General features: G+C 35.2%; 2 protein-coding genes across 2 annotated transcripts in view; one reads left to right on the forward strand and one right to left on the reverse strand.

Moving 5' to 3' along the window:
* Positions 1 to 280: 280 nt before the first annotated feature.
* rpain (RPA interacting protein) lies at positions 281 to 7,287 on the reverse strand. Its single transcript, XM_077223074.1, has 7 exons — positions 7,125 to 7,287; positions 6,141 to 6,326; positions 4,069 to 4,141; positions 2,677 to 2,791; positions 2,531 to 2,594; positions 469 to 609; positions 281 to 392 (listed from the first exon to the last, which is right to left on the reverse strand). The coding sequence occupies exons 1-7, from the start codon at positions 7,194 to 7,196 to the stop codon at positions 363 to 365; spliced, it is 681 nt and encodes a 226-aa protein (XP_077079189.1). The 5' UTR covers positions 7,197 to 7,287; the 3' UTR covers positions 281 to 362.
* A 651-nt stretch (positions 7,288 to 7,938) lies between these two features.
* mlxipl (MLX interacting protein like) overlaps positions 7,939 to 17,310 on the forward strand; it is a 47,884-nt gene continuing 38,512 nt past the window's right edge. The window contains exons 1-4 of the mRNA XM_077222481.1: positions 7,939 to 8,582; positions 15,805 to 15,911; positions 16,941 to 17,023; positions 17,111 to 17,200. Coding sequence (XP_077078596.1) covers positions 8,239 to 8,582; positions 15,805 to 15,911; positions 16,941 to 17,023; positions 17,111 to 17,200 — 624 coding nt within the window. The 5' untranslated portion in view covers positions 7,939 to 8,238. The remainder of the gene's footprint in view (positions 8,583 to 15,804; positions 15,912 to 16,940; positions 17,024 to 17,110; positions 17,201 to 17,310) is intronic.

The raw sequence follows: 17,310 nt of genomic DNA on the forward strand, positions 1-17,310 counted from the left end.
TTCTTCTGAGTTATGAGTTGAGATGTCAAGGATGTGTTCATGTCCAGCTTTATAAGATCATAAAATGATCCCCTTTCACATGAATCCACAAAAACAAATGAAACCCGTTTCCAAATTGAACGGCCAAAACATAAAAAGTTTTCCAGTTTCACAACCACTTCTGGCTAGATATAGAGCTGTAGTGCATTTGAGGGGCTGATATTGTCATCTCTGTGCAAACTACAAAAAAGTTATTAGCGTATTTCTGTACTTTAACGACTCAAATAAAGGTATGGAATGATAAAGGTTAAAAATAATTCTTTATTTCACAGAAATAACATTTAAAAACACCCGTCAGACTCTGTGCAGTGTGGAGGAACGGCTCACAGGACGACAGACAGATAGTCACACACCTGGGAAGAAGAGAAGATCATGTGATTAGAGTAAATCGAGCTGCAGAAACGGACTCTGGTCACGTGACATGAGTACCGTGCAGCTGATCATGAGGTTCGGGGATCCGTCAGTGTTAAAGGCCATAGAGAAGGAGGGGTTATGAAGACAATCCTCCATGTGCTCCGTCACACGGCTCTCTAGAAGACTCTGTAAAACCTGCGATGAAACGTTCCTGCCCTGTGGAGACATGACACATCTCTAACGTCACATATAAACACGGGCTAATAGTGGAGTTAATCAAATATTCACTATATTATACTCCATCCAGACCAAACAAAGAATGCATTTATGGTAACACTTTATAATAAAGTGTCAACATTAGTGGTTAACAAATAGGGTTGCCAACTGTCCCGTATTAGCCGGGACGTCCCGTATATTGGGCCTAATTTATTTGTCCCGTTTCTGGACTGATCTAACCACTGACTGATACACCAGCAACACGACACTAGAGAATGACACGACACTCATCATCCAATCACAGCGCTCCCTCGTGCGCATCAGACCATACCAATAACAAACTCTAATTTGAGAATTAATTATTCTTTTGGGACTAATCATTGTTTGATTTGCGAACAGAATCCCGGTTCGATCCGGACTCGAGCTCGCGGCAAATCCCTTTCACTGTCCGGCCGGGTCTTGATTTCGGCGAATTCAAACAACGTGATTATTGTTGATTATTGTTCATGAGTCCATCATCCAGACACGCAAGAAAACATGAAATTACCCGAGGGAATAATACGCTGATGTGATTTGCTGCTCAAGAAACATTTCTGATTATTATTCATGTTTAAAAAATAAAAAAAAGACTCAGGATTCTTTGATGAATAGAAGGTTCAAACGAGATTTATCTGAAATAAAAAACTTTTGTAACATTATAAATGTATTTACTGTCACTTTTGATTAATTGAATGCGTCCTTGCTGAATAAAAGTAGGATATTACTGTCTTTAATGTCTTTAAAATGTAGTGTATAATGTTACAAAAGCTTTCTACTTCAGATAAACGCCATTATTTTGAACTAAGGTTTGTGTGTAATGTGACTTTTTTGTGTGACCTTAAAATTAGTTTTAGAATTAAATTGTACATAAATAGTTTAAGCGAAACAAATGTGTTTATGTCTGAGAACCTTTTAAACACATACGAACCTGACATGACATTTACTGTGTGATACAGTACAAATATTTCAATGTCCCTTATTTTCCTGTAAAGAACCACGATTGTGCCGTATTTTTCCTTTCTGAAGTTGGCAACCCTAAACATGAACCAACAATGAAATACTGCAACAATATTTACTCATTTTAGCTCATTTCAACAGTTACTAATACATTTTTAATATTTGTAAACAAGTTGTATTTGTTAACATTAATGCACTGTGAACTAACGTGAATATTAAATAAGATTATTAAATGCTGTAAAACATATATTACTCCTAGTTAGTTCATGTTAGTCAATGCATTAACAATCAGATCTTACTGGATTTATTAAACCAGTATCTATATTACTAGTGAAAAAAAATGGTGTAAGATTTACTTTGTATTTGTTTGTGTGGAATTAACTAGCAATTTCTGAGTGAAAATTGTAAAGAAATGCCAAGTAACACATTGAATTTAACCGTAGAAAAGAAAAATTCTCTTGTAAAACGTACTTACAACTTTGAGAAATTCATATTGTAGGTGCTATCATGTAGAATTGAGAAACTCGTTAGCGACACCGGTGGCCATAAAGTGAACTGCAGCTGCACTTATTTGATTATAAAGTATATTTGAGACTATATAGATCTGACTATGTGAGACTATAGTTTGAATGAATCTCTTTTCTTCGCACGACACATTGACATTAAAGTCCAGAACGGCTCTTTCAGCATTATCCTGAACATTGTATAAGCATTAGTTTCATGTGTCATTGAACAGGGTGTAAAACACACATCTGCGATTTTCCCGCCAAAAACATTCCCGAGTCCGTCACATAAAAATCAGTCGACAGGCTTTCAGAGACAAGCGAGGAAGTCTCGTTTTTTAAGTTTCGTTACAAGCCGTTCACACATCAGCAATAAAACAGTGATTAATTCTTACATATAGCCCCTTTAAAAGTGTACTCACAATCGTGTTGACGTAAAGACCACACGGGCATGATGTGAAATGACTGTTCACTGTCAGATTATTCCTGCACAGAGAGAGTAACACAATTACATGTTATTAAGATGGATGGGTTTTGCAGGAAAGATTGGTTTGTGGCACACACTTACACATGACACACAGGACATATGATCCGTCCACCCGGCTCCATTCCCTCCAACACCGAGTCTAAATACTGTTCTTCATAGCACACACTGCGGTTATATTCCTCCAGAATCAACAGCTCTGAACGAGGAGAGACATTGAAATGTATTTATTTACGATTTAACGCTATATTCATGGCAATCAACAGTATTTCAATTTAAAAAAATTATTGTGATTACAATCAATTCAATGCATTGTTTACAATAATAACTTTCCTTTAAAAAAATCTGACATGTATACCAATAGTAACAACAGTAATAATAACATTTGCATAGAATTTTTCAAATTTGTAAGAAATTCTAAAATTATTCCGGGAGAAACCTTTTTAAAAAATGACCATTAATATATTTTCTGAATAAAAACATTGAAATAATCTTAAGTGATTAACACATTCCCCACACCTTACCCTCTGGGGTCCTTCGGCCCAAATGGACCCGAAACATTTAAATATTTATTTTTTAAAAATCATAGCTTCATCGGAATGGTCTGAACTTTGGTGACTTTTTTGGTACTTGGTATATGAACATCCATAGGCATAGGAAATGAATGGGAAATTGGGAAAAATGTGAAAATACCGAGTTTTTTTGTGCGTACAATCTACAAATCAGCCACGATCCAGAAAAAAAGCACACAACAGTGAAGGGGTGAATCTATAAAACATCAAGAGTGCAAAACAGACACATCCACACACACACACACACTTTTATACATAAACTAAAAAATTCAGATTTCATAAGCGTTTTGCATTTTTAAAATGCTCAGTTTGTCCACCAGATGGCATCCATCTCATTTCAAAAATTGCTTTCATGAGGTCTAAGCTTGACACTAAAATGAAATACAGCTTTAAAAAAAATAAAAAATATATATTTTTTTAAATAATTTTCTATTATATTCAATGGGGGGGAAATTGGGGGAAAATGGGTCATATTTATTGCATAAATATTAATTATAAATCATAAAATTATCTCAAAACACCAAAGAAGAAAAGAAAAAATATTATAAAAAACAAGTAAAAAAAAAAAAGATGATTTTCTTTTAATAAATATGAATCCCACCCCTCCGGCCCATTTGGACCCGAAGGTCCTGAGTGTGACTCTGAAACGAAGGACCCCAGAATGCATCTCCATCGTGTCACGATTAGTGAATTATTTCATTTTTTTCATTTCAAATGAGCTTTATTAGCATGACTGCGTAACACAATGTTGCCAAAGCATCAACATATTATTATAAATAAACAATAAAACAAACAAATAAACAAAAAATATGTATAGATCATGTCAAATGTAGCATAGTAAATATATAAATAAACAATCTATCCTAATAAAAGAATATTTAAATGTAACTAAGGAAGAGCAAACCTTGCGCTATAAGTTCCTGCTGAATCTCCTCAAACGCTGACAGCTCGTCAAACTCTTGCTGAGCGCTGGAAACCTGACGAGGAAAAACACAATCACATGTTCAAACGGGGTTACGATGACATCAAATTACGCATCGTCACACGTTTGAATATTCAATAATTCAGATATTAAAATTAGAAACAGAAACATTTTTTTGATAAATGGTTTAATATAAAACATAACTTTTGTTGCCGATTTATTCTACCCTAATGGTGATATTTTATCATAAAAAATTTAACAAATTTAATTCTGTGATGAAAGCGATTAAAAAAAAAAAGTTTAAAATAACATGCATAATAAATATGAAAATATTTGAAAAATGAAAATAAGATGAAAATAACAAATAACATCCTTAATGTGTAAATTATAGTTCATATTAACTTTACAGAAACAAACTCAATTCATTCCAGAAAAGGGAAATATTGAAATATAAAAATATGAAATATTACAAGAAAAAAAAATGTATGAGAAATTTCTTCACTTAAATTCTTTTCAGAATATGCATAAATCCTTTGCATCAGTATTTGGATAAAAGTGCATTGCAAGGGTAGATTTTATTGTTTATGTGATATTTATTTCGAGACTGAGAAAGTTAACGAATAAATGTATTATTGCATTCTTTACTTAAAGCGAAACATGACTGAGATATTCGTTTTTATGAAAATATTATTTTCATTTTGCGTCCCTGCTCTAAACGACTATCTCAGTTATGTTTCAACTTTCTCAGTCTCGAAATAAATATCACACCCAACCTTGCAATGCACTTTTATCCAAATACTGATGCAGAGGATTTATGCATATTCAGAAGAATGAAGAAGTTTGTCATACATTTTTCTCTCGAAATGTTTCATCACTTTTCTGGAATGATTTGAGTTCCTTTTGTTTCTGTAAAATTAATATGAACTATAATTTACACATTAAGGATGTTATTTGTCTTTTTGAAAACCAAAACAAGTCATTATAAAACTAGTTTTTTTTCTAAAGAAACCTGAAAATAACATTTTGCCGCAAGAATAAGGAAGTTAACCATACATTCTTATAGAGTTATTATGCAAAATAGAACATTGGATCAAATCACTAAGAATAATGAATAAAAAAAATACTTTTTTTTTTTAAGAGTTATGACCAGAACTTTCATGTGCCATAAATGTATTACTTTTTTCTTTTTAAAATTTTTTTTTTTTTCCCTATTTATGTCGGACGGGATTGTTACATTGAGCTAGAACAAGTGTACATATTTGATATATACAGTGCAAAAGTTTTCAGCACATTAGTACCCCCCCCCCCCCCAAAAAAAAAGTTTTTAAGCCAGTTATTTATATCTTTTACTTTAGTTTGTTGAAATATCATTTTACATTTCCAAATGTTCATTTAGCCATTTATTGTACTAATAATGTAATGTACACATTAGTGTATATATTTGCTTGAAAATGTTTAAGATCCTGTAAAATATGTACTGTTTGGACTATTGTCATTTTTCTTGCAATAAAAAAGTTTGAAAAAAGCAAAAGTGAATTTCAGTGAATAACTTCAATTTCACAATAAACGGAGTTGATGCAAACTCTTTTTTAAGTTGATTAACTTCAACTCTATTACATGTACCAGTGTATGAGGACACTTAAGATGCACCGAGTTTAAAGCCAAGCTATATTGTGTTTAGGAGTGTGAAGAAGTAAAATCCTTCATGTTAATATTCCATTAATGTAAATGTAATTAAACCTAACTATAATGTACTTGTGCAAATGTGTGCAGGTAAATTGGCTTTCATGTGTCCTTTATATCCATAGTGGAGTTTAAAGGGGCATTCGGCAACTATTTCAGCTTAATAAAACAGTTTAGAAATCATTTGGATGGTTTAATAACCTGTTCTGGTGAGAATGGTGACTTTCCCCCCCAGCGTTCCCAGGCGGAAAACCAACCAGTGAAAATCAGCGAAGGAATAGCTAGAGTTGCCGAATGCCCCTTTAAAACCCTTTGATCACTGTCCGCTGTGAACGACATGAGTGTTCGCGTGTCTCAGGAACAAAACGCACATCTCTGATGCCGTCTGCGTTCCACAGTGACGGGAGCCTGTGATTGGCCGACTGTAATGCGCTCCACTCCTCCTCCATCACTTCCTGCACCAGCAGAGAGCGGTTCGATCCGGTCGGATCCTCTCCCATCTGTCTGAACTTCTCCAGTAACCGCGACCGGCTGTTCTTTAGACGCTCCACACAGCGCTGGGAGACAGAAGATTACATGATCATCTTAAAGCCTTTCTCAAGGGAACAGTGGCGATAGTTCATGGTGTTAAAGTCCCCCGTAGTCAATTATTTTATCCCTTAAAACTCATCTTTGATAACCAAAATTACATATTTAAACGTTTTTTCTTTGATTTTTTTTCTTCATGCCTTAATATAGCTTGAATGCAACTAAACACCCTTGCCTCATTTAGTATACGGTACTATGAATATGCAAATTAGCCACGTAGTTTGTGACGTCAGAAACACCAGCAATTTCAAACCGTGTTTTTGAGACACTCTTTAATTCACTGCAGTTTTAAGGAGAAAATACTCAGCAAAGGTGTTGACTTATGCATTTACACATGGTTTGTCTTATAGCATATTAAACACACCACATAGACATATAAATAACATTAAAAACTGGATTGTCACCACAGGGGGACTTTAACGTAAATATGGAAATTTTAAACAATTTAGATTCAAGCTAAAATTCACATTCTATTTCTAAACATTTCTCAGTTTCTGTGCGTTTATTTTTATTTTAACTTTTGAGATACAAACGTATCAAATTGAGAGATTTGAGGCTGTGGGCTGGTAAATATATTAATTTATCGCCATAAAGAACTTTACATTTGTAAATGGCATGAAAATAATGTCACAACGTAATTATCCTTTTTATTTAGCATTCATTATTCTCTGTATGCTAAATATAATGTGCATAATATGACCGTACTACAGCTGTTGAAAGCTTTCATGCGATAATCCAGAACATAAGCAAGCAAACATGACATTTACCTTCCTGTATGTTTCTTTCCATGGTGGTGTCGTGCCTTTGTACATTGATCTGTGTCTCTGAACCGCGTCCATGCTTTGACTGAACCTAAAACACTTCCACACAACTCAATCCCAGAGAAAACACAAACAAACCAAGCGGATGGTCACCAATCAGCAACTTTTAACCTTCCGCTGACGTCACACATACCCGGAAGTTGTTTCCGCGCCCATGGGTTTTGTAGTCCGTAATCTCTCCGAGCGGGTTTATAAAAGTTATTTAGTTACAGGTAGTTATTATTGTTATTATTATATTGTTCATTGAATTTAAATGTATTTTTTATTCAAGTCAATTTAACTTATTTTTATTCAGATTGTTTCTATTTTTGTATGCATTTTGTAGAACTTATTTTTTAGATAAAATATCAAATATATTAAAATAAATATTATTAATAATTAATATTTACAGAATATTTACAATACAGATAAACCATGCAGGATAATATTTACATTTCACATAATGTCTTTTTCGTTTTATTTTTATTTAAATAAATGTATGAATTATTTATGAATGTATGATTATTTTACCTTTTGTGATAATGTATTAGTTATAAAACGTGACCTTTTGTTTGCATTAAATATATTTTATTTACCGGTATAAAATAAAAAAAATATACACTATTTATACAAACTGTATATGATACAAGGAGCTCTCAGAAGATTCCCAGCTTACAAAATTTAAATTACGAGCTCTACGAGGACGTGAATGCTTTTTACAAGTTGAAATGTGAAAGTTGTTATTACGACATGGCATGCACGCGCCTCTTCTAGACCAGGACATATTTACAGATCAAATAGATTCTTACTAATAATAGCATCTATGATGCCACACTACAGACATCAACTCACACACAACACACTTACACAATTGTGCGCGAGTTTAAACTGCCTCGGAGAGTCTGAAACAGCTCAATGCAGCGTTTTAATCAGTGAGTTGTAATCATTCTGTCACGCTTGATCTTTGACCTGTTGCATACTAAGTTGGAGTTGGGCAGAGCGTGCACGCGCCTCCTCACTCATATGGCGTTTTTCTCAGTGAACTGCTTTTGAACAGCGTGTGACAGCAGAGAATAACACTATGGCAAAGGCAGAGTGCTCAGAAACGGCAGAACCCAATCAAATCGGACCGGATTCGGAGTCTGATTCGGATCCGGATGACCATTTGCCCAGTGTGGACGCCGGAGTGGGATTCGGATCAGTCCGGCGGACTCAGGTGATCCACAGCGGGCATTTCATGGTTTCCTCGCCTCACAGCGACTCAGTCAGGAGGAGAAGCGCAGCTCTTTATAATTATTCTGATAATTATGACACTGTTACTAAACCGGACTGCCAGACCTACAGTTTCGGTCCATTGAGTTCCAGACGACTGAGCATCGACCCAACTCTCACGCGCCTGTTTGAATGTATGACACTGGCATACAGGTAAAACTAACATATCATTTAACTCTAATTTACCTTACTGCAATGTCTGCTTTACTATAAACAGTTGAAGTATGAGTTCACCTTAATGTTAATGTTTACATCACTTTAAAACAGTAAAGTATAGATACATTGAACTTACACCTCACTGCAATGTTTAAACTGTAAAACAGCGAATGTATTGTAATCTGTAACTGATATTTTTAGTGAAATTCACCTAATGGCAGTGTTCATACTGATACAAAACATCCAAACTGCATTTAAATTTCAATTTTGCTTAACCTCATAGAACGTTATAATAGAGTTGATCTACCTCATTGCAATTTTACTTAAGTGTATAACCATTAAAGTACTAATATAATTGACCATTCACCTCACTGTGTATGTTAAACTATTTAGAAATGAAAACATAATTCTATTTAGACAATGCAATTTCAGTGATATTTATTGCAAGCTTGCAGTATCATAACTTTAACTGTCATGAATTGGGGTGGGCGTTGTGACCAAATTATTTCACGATAACGATATCACAATATTTGTTGTTATTTGATCTCATTTCTGTTAATAAAAAGCAAATTACAACCAAAATAAGACAAATACAGTATTACCAAAATATGGTTTAAATTAAGTTTTTCAGGTTTATTTAGCAACACTGGGTTGATTCAACAGTCAGATTTGGACTAACCCAACCTTTGGGTTTGTGGGTTGAAACAAACCAATATTTTTTTAGTGTAGTTAGAATTAGTACAGAAACTTAATCAAATTTAATAAAATTGCACAGTCTCCACCGTATCAATTAAATATAAATGTATTCTTATTAAAGCTAAAAAAGTCATTCAGTCAAGAGCTGTAAGTTTTTTTCTCTTTTGTTTGATTACCATTAATGACACAGATCAGCAGATCAGTATATTAGGCTGCTGTCACTTTAAGACCAAATGCACTGATCCATTATACAGAAACACATCCGGTTTACACCCAACTTTTTACTTTCACTTGAGACATAACCGGCTGTGTTTACATAAGTGCATAAGACATAATTGCGTGTGTATTCGACTATTCAAGCGCAATAAGACGTGAAAGAGAAATGAATTCGTGTGTCATCCTCCAGATTTTTTTACTGGAGTAAATTAAGGGTGTTCCCGAAGCCAAGTAGCTTTTTTAAAAATCTCTATGCAATAATGAGTGAAGTGAATGAGTGAGAGTAAAAATGAAACGAGCGCAAATCCGTCTATGCGTGGCGTGCATCTCTCAGAAATCAGAGCTTGGCAAGAGTAATATCAACTCGAATAGGCTACTACATGTTCTACGATATGATATTGTATATTATTGTATGTATATTCAAATGATTTAAGCCTTGTATAATATGATAGGCTACTCGAATGGAATAAGCACAGCACGGTCACAAATCAATCAGGGTGTTAATTGCCATCTCTGCGCGTCTCGGTCTCAGCAACCAGCTCTAATAGCCAATAATCAACCAAGATTCATATACATTAATTAATTACTACTTGATATGTCTATTTAAACGTTTTAAACTTCGTATGATCTGTATTCTAACTAAGAAGCTCCGGTTCCCATAGGAACTTGAGACTCGTGCTTGGGACAGCACACGCGCATTGGCTCGTCTGGCCTGGAAAGTAAGTGTTTTTGAGACTGTAAAAAAAGATGGACGACGCCCCTTCGCTGTCTTCCATTGGCGAGAAGTGAAGCCGCCATTGTCCCGATATGGCGCTGACATCTTGGGACTTGAGTCTGCGCAGTTGCGATTTCGGGACCAGACAAGCGCAGTAGTGAGCAGGAAGTAAAGCCGCGAAATCAACGCCCGCCCTCACTCTCGCTGAATCAATCGCAAGCACATGCCCTGCACTTTTTATAAGTGGCCTGTCTGCTCCGTTTTGCTCCAATTTTGATGTCTGCTGATTGTTCCTCGTTAAAAAAGGTAAATACAACTACTAACCACATAGTCATATTTAAAAAGTAACACTTTAAAGTAACACCAGGTAACTTTTCAACCTTCATAATATATTTCCAAGTCTCTTGTGATGGTACATCGACTTACAATAGGTTGAATGACACGTCTGCCATAGCCTGACGGGGTCTGTAGCGTTTTTAATCGTACCTTTAAACTTCGGGTTTCGGGTAGTAACCGGCGAACAAAGAGAACTACAAAACTCGACTGCTTTACGGCATATACGTTACTTCCACCACTTCCCCCACTTCCTTAAAATCGCAGGGCTGTCAAGTGTCACGCATTGAGCGTGACAGTCACTCATTTCGGTCTTTTGTCACGCTCTCCCGCCACACATTGTATTTCTCACGCTGAAAAACTATTTGTAATATATTTAATATGCCGCAGTGCCCAAAACTCTGGCCGCGCCGCTCTCACTGTGGAACAGGCATGAATTCAAGCGTGTCTCATCTGGTGTTGTTCGTCTGGTGTTGTTAGCCAATCAGAAAATAGCACTATTGTATCTGGGTAACATTTAACGCAACAACCAATGAAACCCCGTAGTCTGGGGTGTTTTTTTGTCTGCCTGACTATGTTACGGAAGCTATCTTATCCTTCGTTTATCTTCATGAATCAGGTAATGATTATTTGTCTTGCCTCAAGCTATAATGCAAATCGATTTGTAAAATTTGCAGATTTATTTATGGTAGCTTGATATTATAATATTGACGATATATGGTTATTATCTACCACTCAAACATTGCATTGAAGTATCATATAGATTCAGTAAAACGGTAACCAATAGACTAGGCTACTATAATGACACTGGCTTGTAAACGTGATCATCGCGATCATTTGTCGTTAGAAAACAAATAAAACCCATGAAATTATATTCATATGACATGCTGAAATATATGCCACTGTACCTGGGATGAAGACATTTCACACGCGACGCAAGCAGAACACCTGCATGTGACCTCCTCCTACAGTGTTCAGGGCTATCATGGTTGTCAACAAATGCACGATGACAGAGTTTACGACAGTAGTAGAGGACAATACTGTTTCCCAACTGTAGGGGGACCCCGAGAGCAAAAGTTACCTGGTGTTACTTTAATATATCGTATAGTATATAATGTGTTAATATAGGACCTATCCTGTAAAATACGAGTAGCCTACTGCATATTACTGCAATTAATCAACTATCACAATTTGGTGGACAACTAAATCAACTTCATATTTGGCTCATGTAGTCTGTTTTAGCTAGGTTAGCATCTTATAATTTATTCATTTATTTTGCATGCGCAAAAAACTCAAAGATTGATCGGACATGCCAGATCGGTTAGCACATTCTCCTGCAGAACAACCCATTATGTCTGTGTGAAATAATTAATTATAGAAATTTAGATATTAAATATAAAGCTCCAATCTCCTCAGTCCTCCAAAGATCCCGAAAAAATGTCTGTTGTTGCTTCAGTGACTACTTCACTCAGAGAACCTGTCAATCACAGCTGTCAATCATGAAGACACAGCGCCGTTTTTATAGCATCAAATAACTAACTAAAAACAAAAACCTTGAAATTACATCAGCGTGATGATCACTACAGTAAATGAGAGAAACTATCTTTGGAAATAAGATATGTGAAGTTTAATTCAATTGTTTAGTTGGTCTCACGTCCCGTTGAATAACACGGGGAGGCGGGGTTTATGAGCTATACTAGGACCGGCCACCGGGGGGCGATCGAGACGATTTGGCTTCACTTTTCAGGGTTTGTGCGGCACGCTTGGGTGGGACTCTGAATGAATCAGGTGGAGATGGATTGAGCAGAAGCGTGGAAATAAACGCTGAAGCTAAAACGCGGAATGGAGTTCAATTTATGAGGGCTTTTCTCAAGTGGAATGGATTTGACTGGCGGCGCTCTGAAAAGTGAACAGACATATGCGCTGAATTAGTAGAAGTGAGTGGGTCCAATATCATTGGTCTTAAAAAGTAGGTGGGTCTTGTCCCACACATATACAATGGTTCCGACGCCCATGACATCAAGCACATCCCAAGTTTGCCATCGCCTTCTGAGCGATGCAGCTTTCTGTACGCCTTCCTTTTCAGGATATTGCGCTTACACTTTTTTACATCAACCACGTCCCGCTCTTTATATTCTCATTCAGGCATTTCATCACTTTGAAGTGTCAATAGTGCTGTGATGTGATAAGTGTATAGCCTATATTTACATTCCGCAATATACACGATATAGCAAATAGGGATGCACCGATATAAACATTTTGGCCGATAACGATAACCGATAGTTCTTTATACTTAAAAGCCGATAACCGATATATTGGCCGATAAATCTAAATCCAGATTTTTAGATAATTTTTGAGAGCCTGATTACAAAAACAAAAGTCTTACCATTAAAAGCCATGTCTCAAGCACACAATTATAATGTACTATAATTAATTCTTTGCTAATTTAATGTAGCCTATATGACAGACTTGTGTTGCACTTAACTGTATTTTCCTTTCCAATCGTATTTCAAGTATTCAAAATCATCATGTTGAACAGTGTGCATCTGAAGTGTCTCAGCTGAAGGAAATAATACATTATTTATCGGCTTTAAGATATTGGCTAATTTTTTTTATCGGGCCGATAACGGCCGAAATATCGGGCATCAGCAAAATCTCAAACGATAGACATTTTATAGATAGATATATCGTCATACCATCAGCCCAAGTCACGAATAAGAATGATGTAATGCTAATATAATAATGAGTGAATGAAATGTACTACTAATGGTCTTTATAATATATTATTACAATTTTAATGCAAGTTAATAGAGTTTCACCACCCAGTCTTGCTTTCGAAACCGCTGTGAAATCCTTGACGGAGTTAAAAACCCTCCTCTGGACTTTGACAGGAGTTGGAAGAGAAACGAGGTGAGAGTTATAGAATAACGAGCAAAGAGGAATCCACACCACTTCTCCAAAACACACAGATTTTCTTTCTTCACCCACAATGATGCAACACACAGACAGCACTGGATTTTTTTTAGCTGTCTCACCTCTGACCAAAGTCTTGAATGTCTTGTTGTTTACTACAGTGTATCGAGACATTTACTTAGGCAATCCTGCTTTAAACCTTTTTTAGGTTTGCAAGTTGGCCTATTAAAAGATTTGAGTGTTTTTGTCGGGATGCTGGTGTTCCATCCACATTCCACAGCCTATAATAAATTATTTTCTTACATTTAAAGACTTATCTGTGTTGCCTTTACTTAAAACATGCATTATTCTTTGCTGTTTCCTCATGCTAATGATGATAGCACCAGACAGACTTTGTCAAAAGACCTGGAGAAACTTTTTTGTAATATATTGTGATGCAACATCAGTATGACTTTGGCCGTGAGTCAGCAGTAGCGATTTATGACATGCTAATGACCTGACGTCAAATCAAACGAGAAATCATGTCAGCTTAGAAAGGCTATCAAAAACATCTACTCGTATCACCACATATGACAATAGCATTATGACTGTTGTTATTGGCCAGTGAGATACAGATATTGCACCATAAAAACACTGTGTGAATATCCTCTGATAGCATTTGTAGTACAGAAGTTAAGTTAAGGGTCACTATATTGATCATATTTAGGGTTAAAGGGTTTGTTCACCCAAAAATGAATTTTTTTCATTAGTCAGGTTAGAGATTATAGTTCATAAAGTTATAAATACGAATATTTTCTTATAAAAACGTATCGCTTCACTTCAGAAGGCCTTTATTAACCCCTGGAGTCGTATGGATTATTTTTATGATGATGGATGTGCTTTTTTGGGCTTCAAAATCTAAGTTACCATTCACTCCCATTACAAAACTTGCTAGAGCCAGGATATTTTTAATATAACAGATTATGTTTGGCTGAAAGGAGAAAGTCATATACACCTAGGATGGCTGGAGGGTGAGCTAGTTATGGAATAATTTTCAGTTTTGGGTGAATTAACCCTTTAAGGTTTTGCACAAATCTCTAACTAGGGATCCGCCGATATGAAAATTTTGCCCGATACCGATAATTCTTTATATTTGAAAATCGATAACCGATAAATTGGCAAATAAATATAAACCAAATTTTTATATATCATTTTATGAGCCTGATTACAAAAACAAAAAGTCTCATCATTAAAATCCATGTCCCAAGCACACAATTATAATAATGTTCTCATTATAATTTTATGTAGCCTATATGACAGACTTGCATTTTACTTTTTGAAGTGATTTAAATAATATTTTAAGGAATTCAAAACCATCATGTTGAACGAACAGTGCGTATCTGAAGTGTCTCAGCTGAAAGAAATAATACATTATTTATCAGCCAATTTTTTTTCTTATTGGGCCATTAATAACATTATAAAATGAACATATATCAGCCGATACTGATATATTTTGCATCCCTAACCCTATATTAAACAATGCCACCCTACAGTTTTGCATGCACCACTCACATTTTCTTTAAAAAAAAAATAAAAAATCATAAAAATGTAAAAGTGTTGTTTAATTATTGAAGTATTAACTTTAAATCTTAAAAGTTTAGGTCAAAGGTGTTTGTCTGACAATAAAGGTTTGTAAGTAAATATTTTGCACTTGTTGTTTTACTACACAACTGCACTTAGGCGTATCCTAGAAAGGGCATATACAGGAAGAAGGAACATGTATCTTATTTGACTTCTTTCAGCTCAATGACGTCCTATCAGTGATGTTTATCTGTCAGGCTTCAAGCCATATCCCACATTTTATCAATCATTCTCACTGGACTCTTAGCAACAGAGTGAACACAACACGCTTAGTTCACTTGCCTCTTGTTTTTTTAGATTAAGTGCACTAGCGTCATCAGTAAATGGTGTAAAGTGTCGTCAGATAATGGGCAGCCGTGTCGCCGCATTAGACTGATGAAATTATTCGGACTGCAAACACAATTTAAAGTGGAGAAAGCGTGTTTATAAAGAGCCAACGAGGTGAAAAGGGAAGATTTCATATGTCAGAGTCTCAAACAAAGCTTATTTATGTGTACTTGTTTTGTATCATTATTTAATTTTGATCTGGTTAATTAATTTCATGGCTTCTGTTTGTATTTAGTTCATTGAATCTGTGATATATGTTTCTGACACTGCTGAAACTTATAATAAAATATTGATAAAAATGTATGTTGTTTGTATTCACCAGGCTAGCATTATGGTGCAGCGTACAAATAAAGTTGCATCTAAAGTGTTGATTGCATTGATGTTTGTGTTTCTTCTCAGTGGGAAGATTGTGTCTCCAAAGTGGAAGTCTTTCAAAGGTTTGAGGTTGTTGTGGAGGGATAAAATCCGGCTGAATAACGGCATTTGGAGGGCCTGGTTCATTCAATGTGAGTCTCCTAATCTCATTTCTAGTCTTAGTTACTCACAGTTTACATCATTTCTCTCATATAAAAGTGTTTCTCAAAACTGTTAAACTGGTAAAACGTCCTTTCAGTATGTGTTCGCTATAAAGCAAATCTCGGCTGCGTGATTAATAATATCATCACAAAATGTAAACTGTATTATTGCACTGCTCTCTCTATATACATTATATCCAACTTTTTCTGCATATTATATACAGTATACTCACATAAAGCGAGATAAATTATATAACAGATCTCAACTGCCTTATTTTTATTTTGTTTTTCCGCACAAAAACTGTTACTGCAACTGTTATCGTCAAGCTCTTTATATAAAATTGAATGTATTAGCATTTCCGGCTTTATCCACATATATACTAGGGATGCACCGATATGAAAATTTTGACCGATACCAATAACCGATAATTTTTTTATTTAAAAACAGATAACCGATATATTGGCAGATAAATCTGAATACAAATTTTTATATAATTTTTGAGAGCCTGATTACAAAAACAAAAGTCTCACAATTAAAAATCATGTACCAAGCACACAATCATAATGATGTTCTCAATATAATTTTATTTTTTGACTATTGATTATTTTTATAATTTTTATTTTGACTCGCTGCACATGTTGGACTTAACAAATTAATTTTTAATTAAAAATCATGTTGAACAGTGCGCATCTGAAGTGTCTCTGCTGAAGGAAATAATCTATTATTCATCGGCTTTAATATATCAGCCAAATATTTTTATTTTGCCGATATCGATAACATTATAAATGAACAAATATCGTCCGATACCGATATGGTGGCCGACGTATCTATATAAAGAACCATTCTAGAATGCAAAAATTCCATGTATATTGAAAGTTATTCATGGAATCAATGCCAACAAAGAACCTTTATTTTTAAGAATGCTTAGAAGTAACATAGTGATACAACTAGACCAGTAATTATAGAAGGGCATAATAATAATGAACTACAACTTCAAATTTGATGTGAAATTGCTTTAGATGTGGAGAAAAGGAAGAACCCTGTGTGTGGGTTTGTCACGCCGCTGGAGGGATCGGAGGCGGATGCCCACGGCAAACCTGAGGTGAGTCTCAACGACAGACCTGAACCCATAAATGCATTTCAGTGTCGAAGGTTTTATTATGAATGTATTTATTTATGCCGTTTACAGGCGATTGTTCTGGAGGGAAGCTACTGGAAGAGACGGATAGAGGTGGTGATAAAAGAATATCACAAATGGAGGATTTACTATAAGAAAAGAGTGAGTAACTGACCCAATATAATGGGTAATTGTGTATGATATTGTGCTGGACGGTATACCGGTTCATCCTATAATCGAAGGTCCAGTCATGAAAAGAAAAAATACCAAAA

Source organism: Siphateles boraxobius, unplaced genomic scaffold, assembly GCF_051911475.1.
Source record: "Siphateles boraxobius isolate OS27281-9 unplaced genomic scaffold, OSU_SipBor_1 120, whole genome shotgun sequence".
NCBI lineage: Eukaryota > Metazoa > Chordata > Actinopteri > Cypriniformes > Leuciscidae > Siphateles > Siphateles boraxobius.

Excerpts from the sequence above, each read along its gene's own strand:
- rpain (XM_077223074.1), bottom strand. The coding sequence starts at position 7,196 with ATGGACGCGGTTCAGAGACACAGATCAATGTACAAAGGCACGACACCA. Across the intron at positions 4,142-6,140 it reads ACGCAGACGGCATCAGAGAT|GTTTCCAGCGCTCAGCAAGA; the intron begins GTGCGTTTTGTT and ends TTTCCTCGTCAG. Across the intron at positions 393-468 it reads ACCTCATGATCAGCTGCACG|GTGTGTGACTATCTGTCTGT; the intron begins GTACTCATGTCA and ends TCTTCTTCCCAG.